General features: G+C 43.6%; 1 protein-coding gene across 6 annotated transcripts in view; it reads right to left on the bottom strand.

Moving 5' to 3' along the window:
* IFT140 (intraflagellar transport 140) overlaps positions 1 to 6587 on the bottom strand; it is an 83752-nt gene extending 77165 nt beyond the window's left edge. For 2 of the 6 annotated variants that reach the window (XM_002190187.7, XM_012576451.5), the window contains exons 1-2: positions 6282 to 6417; positions 948 to 1123 (exon numbers count right to left, since the gene is read on the bottom strand). In XM_002190187.7, coding sequence (XP_002190223.5) covers positions 948 to 1094 — 147 coding nt within the window. In that variant the 5' untranslated portion in view covers positions 1095 to 1123; positions 6282 to 6417. Of the gene's footprint in view, positions 1 to 768; positions 1124 to 6120; positions 6246 to 6281 lie in introns of those variants that run through there. The other 4 variants (XM_012576460.5, XM_072935509.1, XM_030284736.4 and 1 more) reach the window with 4 other exon arrangements.
* Positions 6588 to 6854: the final 267 nt, after the last annotated feature.

The following is a 6854-nucleotide window of genomic DNA, read 5'->3' on the forward strand; positions in this document are numbered from 1 at the left end:
ACATCACTAAGGACATAGAATAATCTAATGCTTCAACAATTCTTAAAGGCAGATCCTCCTTCAGGCACAGTTTGCAAGAATATTTCATGTTAATCGTTTAACATCTCTAAGTATTTATTTTTCCATTTGTTAAACTTGGATAACAATTTTTCAGAATACACATTGTAAAGTACACATTTTATAGGCTATTGTATTAAGAGACTTAGAAGTTTCAGTAAGCCTGCTGCTTAGCACCTTTTAGCGCTACTTCCCTAAAATTATGCAAACCAAAGTCTTACATAAGGTTCTCAAGTAAAAGTTAAGAGTATGCAAAAGAAATATCTGTTTACAGACAGAAAATCAGTTCAGTCTTGAGGTGGTGGAATCATTTGTTCAATTTCCATTTCTTAGTATGTTCCATTCACTTAAGAGTGAGTTAAAAAGCAGAAGCATATGTTCATTTACATATAAGCCTGAAATTCTCACACTATGAGAAGCAAAAAGCAAATCAGTAACCATCACAAACAAGACTTATAGACTGTAAACATCAAATTTCAAAGGAAAGATCAATTTAATTTATGAAGATCTTTTTAAAACTACATATAATGAGTGGCTGAAGAATCTGTTATGTTCTATATAGCACAGGACATAGACAGCAATTAAAACCCAGAGAGATTTCAGGAGGATAAGTAAGCCTGCAAAAATAGAGATTAAAACTGTGAAGTTTTAAATTAGGACAATGATAAAGGCTGCTGAGAGAAGCTGTGTGACTTCTCACACATCTCATACCTTTGGAAGTTTTCAAGGCCAGGTTGGATGGGGCTTGGAGCAACCTGGTCTATGGTTGGTGCGCCTGCGCATGGCAGGTGGCTGGGACAAGATGATCCTAAAGGTCCCTTCCAAGCCAAAACAGCCTTTGATTCTGTGACTCTATATCGAGAGCAAAAGCAAAGTTGATGATTTTTCACCTGTTCCAGGTAGATATCCACACAGCCCCCAGCTGCTGTGCTGATGGAAGCAACTGCCAAGAGTGGATGAAGTGGGTGCCATGCTATATGGGAAGGGGAGGCAACAGAATCAGGAGCATCTATTCGATGATCCACGTACACAGCCATAAAAATACGAGCTATCTCAGACTGCACACCTGTACAAGGAATACAAACATCTCTATCAGGTTTGCTTATGCAGATAATACAGATACACTACGTAAATGCTATAATATATTGAATTTATGTACCATACATAATGACATATATATGGGTTAAAACATAGGGAGGAAAATAAAACTACAGCATCATCTTGTTGCACATACTACACAGACATGAGAATGTCAGAGTGGCATTTTAAAAAAATGGAGAAACACTGAACCTCATACTCTGTAGATTCACAGTATGCATAGGCTGGTACCAATCTCTTACCAGTGGTTTCTGCTGGCCTGCTTCAATGGACTCTGAAATAACTCAGTATTTATCAGAAAGCTACTTCCAGTACTTCATATCCAAAGATGTTAATTAATGTACAGATTGAACTCTTTTATGTTGTTAAGTCTCATGTCTGGGCTTTCAAAGTAAGCTTCAACAGTTGTCACCACCTTGGAGCTTGTACTGTTGAAATCACACTATCTGCTATTTACATTGGAACTGTTACCAACATTTGAATGAAAAAATAAGTGCTGATGTTGCACAGAAAAGAACATGAGAATTAAACACTTTTCAGTGTTGTGAGTCAGAAACAGAGGACATTACTAATAATCTGTAATAATTTATACACAGAAATGGTCTTTGGACTTTGTCATGGGATCCAGTAAGGTCAGTTACAAAGAAAAACAGCTGGAGCAAAACACCTCAAATTCCTAGCAAATAATCATAGAGTTCAGTGGGTCAACTGTTTTAACCTCCCTGCTCAAGCAGGGTCTTCCCAGAGCACACAGCATAGGATTGTGTCCAAACAATTCTGGATATCCCTAATGAGGGAGACTTCACATCCTCTCTGGGGCAGCCTACTCAATGCTCAATCACCCACACAGTAAAGTTCTCCCTCATATCTAGATGAAACTTCCTGCGTTCCAGTTTCTGCCCATTGCCTCTAGTGCCATTGTTGAGCCCCATGGAGCACAGCCTGGTCCATTCTCCTGAGCTTTTCCTGCAGACACGGACAGACAGGGATGAGGTCCCCTCTCAGCTATCTCTTCTCAAGGCTCAATAGGCCCAGCTCCCAGAACTGGACACAGTACTCCAGATGTGCCTCACCAGGGCTGAACAGAGGGGCAGGATCCCCTCCCCAACCCACTGAAAATGCCTTTCCTCACACACCCCAGCATAGACCATCTTGGCCCCAGGGCACATGGCCGGTCAAGAGGAGCTGGTGCCCCCAGGTCCTTCTCCACAGGGATGCTGTCTAGCAGGGCAGCCCCCAGCCTGGACTGGTGCATGGGATTACCCCTCTCCAGGTACAGAACCCTGACAAGACCCAGTGAAAACCAAAACAAAACCCCCAAGAAAACAACACAAACAAACACACACACAAATAAGCCCCCAAGCATGAAACGTTTAAAAGACTTCTGTGACATTTAAGGGGAAGAGATGTCTTCTTCTGCACAAGTAAACCATAAATTCAGAACACATGCACAGCAGTGAGACTTGTTTAAGCCACCAGCATGGAAAATGGGCACCAACAGACTCTTAATGTCTCTTTTATTTAAATCTTCTGTCAGCGCCTAAAATAACTAATTTGCTGGGCACTTAATTTAGAAAGGTGGGCAACTCTGTTCAGTAAATTGGGAGTTCTGTATCTTGCCTCTGACACATACAAGGAACAGCATCAACTATAGGATATGAGAGCAGACAAGAGCAGTCAGCCTAAGGGCAAACCATTTAATCTTCCAAAAAGATCCACTCACTTTTAGCTGCACAATCCTTCAAAATCCTCATCATTCCCAAAGTGTTACTGCATGGGTCCAGTTTTATCACCACTCAAAAAAAAAAAAAAACCAACAAAAAAAACCCAAAAAAAAACCAAAAAAACAAAACCAAAAAACCAACAAACCATTCAAATAAATTTTGGAGTGTTTTTCATCTTGGTTTCATGTATTTTAAATGTTTTCTTACATCTTCAATACAGTTCCAGAATTCTGTGTCCATACTATTACTTTACTTCTTATTTTATCTGTTTCATTTTCTTCTATGAGAGGAAGGATTTAGTCCATATTTGGCTATAAACTTTAGATGGGCTCAAAATTTGAAATAATAAAGAATTTTACTTCAGATTAAAATAAAAATGTAACATGCCTAAATGAAAACATAGCTACATTTCTTATGAAATAAGAGTTTTATCACACAAACCATACTGCTGTAATATCTTCTCTATAGCCACCACTTTCTGTTTTAGCTGTTCCTTGCATCTGTAGTCATAGATATTACTTATTACATATTACTTATTATTATTCAGCTATTTCAGTCCCCTTCAATGACAGAAATAAGTTTATCATGTTTCCAAATTGCATCTCTTGTTCAACTCACTAATTTAACTTCTGGAATTAATAGATGGCAAGAAAAAATTTTCAGCCAAACTGTGTATATTCAAAATGGCAGACTGTCACTTACTAAAACAAGATTCAGTGATACTATTGCATAAATTATGGACAACCCCAAATATAAAATACTCTTCACCATTGCAATACCTACACAGAATTGTGCAGCAGACTGCTACACACAAATAAATAAATGGCTTACATAAGTGGATTACTCAGTGGTGTAAAAATAATTGAACCAATATTCAATTGCTAAAGATCTTGCTGTGATCTTAGGAATTCATTACTCACATGATTACTACTAGCTTATGTATTTACACTGTAGCTTTGACAGCCGCCTCTTCAAAAAAGTCTTCAAAGAAAGAAAAAGAAAACCAAGAAACACTGCCTCTACAAACTATTCTGGCACTGCATGTTCTATTTTTCCACGGTTTCAAAAAAATAAAATTTCTGAAAAAGTTAACCATTTTGCATTTTGGAATAGAATATGACCAAGTCCCCGTACTCAGTCTCAAAGATCAAATTAGATACATCTGACAGACACTTTTGAAACAGTCCAAACAATTCTTAAAAATGGTTAGATCTCATGGAATCATAGTATGGTTTGGATTGGAAGGGACCTTAAGCTCATCCAGTTCCATCCTCTGCCATGGGCAGAGACTCCTCCCACTATCCCAGATTGCTCCAAACCCTGTCCAACGTGGCCTTGGACACTTCCAGGGATCCGGGGGCAGCCACAGCTTCTCTGGCCAACCTGTGTCAGGGCCTCAGCACCCTCACAATAAAACTCTCCTTCATTATGCCTAAACTAAAACTAACATGTGCCAGTTTAAACCATTAGCCCTTCATCCTGTCAGTATAGGCCCTGGTAAGAAGATATCTCCATCTTTCTTACAAAATCCCATAAAGTTCTTTTTAAGACAACTTCTCTGTCCAACCATCCAGAAGCCACCCTGACAATCACTCTTGCACCACCTGAGCTGGGACCAAAGCCCCTGAGCAGCTATACTTCCACACCCATACAGTCAGACCAGTTTTCCTTACCAGCTCAACCATAGGTTTCCCATAGCGGTATCAGACATCTGGATCATTAAAATAATTAAATTTTGGTGCAGTAACAAAATTACAGCTCAAGCTGGTATCTCCAAGGAGGAATGCCAAACAAAGGAACCCCCAGGCTTTTACACCCTTTCAGTCTAAGGGTGAGGAAGCTCTAAGTGTCCCTCACCTGGCTGGGCCACAGATCCCCATGCCCTGTGTTATGCAGAGTCGTCAGTTTGCAGCCTCTTGCTCTGGACATTCAAAGCTCAACCTGCAGTTTGCACTCAACTGCACCCTGAGCTACTGGCACTGAATGAATTCCTAAAGTACTAGAAGGCCACAATCAGGTGTTCACAGAGCCTCCTCTTCTCCAGGCTAAATACCCAAAGCTCTCTGGCCTGTCTCCAGAGCAGAGGGGCTCCAGACCTTGGAGCACCTCCGTGGCCTCCTCTGGACTCTGTCCACGAGCTCTATGTCCTTCCTATGCTGGAGCTCCAGAGCTGGAGATACACCTGAAGATCTCACCTGAGGAGGGCAGAGGAGCAGAATTCCCCCCTTCCCTGCTGTCCACACTGTGGTGATGAGCCCAGGACACAGGGGTATCGGGGCTGCCAGTGTGCATTGCCAGGTCATTTCCAGTCTTTCACCTGCCAGTACCCCAAGTCCTTCTCCTCACAGCTGCTCTCAATCTGTTCATCTTTCAGACTATACTGGTAATGGAGATTGCCTCAACCCAGTGCAGAACTTTGCACATGGCCTTATTGAACTTCATGAGGTTCACAGAGATAAACACTACAGACAACATTAACAACTGCAAATGACAGCAGCAAGCCAGAATATGCACACATATTTCACAAAATAATCATCAACGTTCAGGAAAAAAAATATATGCTATTCTATCTTTGTGGACAATACTGAAAAAGCTGCTTTTATGTTCTGTCACAGTGCTACCAGCATATTTAATCGAGGTTGACAGCAACTTGATTTGCTGTACCTGTGGAGCTGTGGACTCAGCAGCCTCCCAGTCACCACACACATGGTGAAAGGGTTCTCTGTCCCAGTTGCCTTAACAAGACTCTCCGTCAAGGCTCAAGTTACCAAAGCAAAGCCTTTCCTTTAATCCCTACCTATGAGAAATGCTGGTTTTTAAATTTGAAATTGTTTAAAAGAGCCAGCCCCAGGAAAAAAAAAAAAAAAAAAAAAAAAGACAGTACAAAATTGCTCTGTGCTACAAAAAGATGGTTAATGACTATGTACAATCTTCCCTAACTAGTAAAACAGATGAAGCAAAAACCCGGTTGAATCCTGCACCCGCAGAGGGAGAAGGGGTGAGGAGCCTATGCCAGGCAGAGCCCAGGCTGCTGCTGCCGTGGGAAGCTCCTGGAGTGGACCAAACCCTGCGCGGGTTCCTCGTCCAGGCCGTGACCGCCATTCGCCGGCACAGAACAAGGGGCTACACAAACTCCACAGCTCCAAGAAGACAAACACGTGGGCCACGCCACTATGTTGGCGCCCGCGGGCGGATTCGGCCGCCCCCGCCGCCCGCGGGCAGCAGCTCAAATGCCTATTACCTCCGCCTGACCGCCATCAACCTCGCTGTCGCGGGCCGGGCCCGGGTACAACCATGGAGAGCCGGCCGACACGCCGCGGGCTGCTGCGAGCAGAGCCCTTCGCCCGCTCTCCCCCACCCGCAAGCAGCGCCCGCCGCCCTCTCTCCGGCCCCCACGCTCACCGCCCGCGCCGCAGGCCGCACTCGCTCCGCGATGCTTTGCGTTTCCTCGACAACGAGACGAGCCGCGAGCGGAAACTGCCGAGCGGAGCCGAGGAATGGCGGGAAAGGCCGAAGCTGCCCGGGATTACACGAAGAGTGGCGGAAGGTGACGAGCGCAGTGGGTCCGTCGGCTGTGTCGCGCATTCCGCTGCGCTGTCCCCGCCTGTCTCAGAGCCGTCCTCAGGGCTCGGCGGCTTGACCTGTGAGTAACCTTTTCTACCGCAGGCGATGGACTGTGCCGCCGTCCCGAGAATCGAGATCCTTTCCCAAATCCTCCCGGTCCCCAACGCTATCAAGCACCTGCTGTGACGGAGTGTAACCCAGCTGAACCTCCGTGATATAGAAACGCATATCGTAATCATATTTAATTGTACCACCCGGAGCTCAGACTGGCCATGTGTAATTTATGTGGTGTTTATCAGTTTCCTTTCCCAAATACCCAGGGACTCTTGTGAAATAAAAAACAAACAAAAAACAAAACACCAAAACAAAAAAACCAACCAAATAAAAAAGCTCCGTTTTGGTTGTAAGTAG

Source organism: Taeniopygia guttata, chromosome 14 (genome assembly GCF_048771995.1).
Source record: "Taeniopygia guttata chromosome 14, bTaeGut7.mat, whole genome shotgun sequence".
Lineage (NCBI taxonomy): Eukaryota > Metazoa > Chordata > Aves > Passeriformes > Estrildidae > Taeniopygia > Taeniopygia guttata.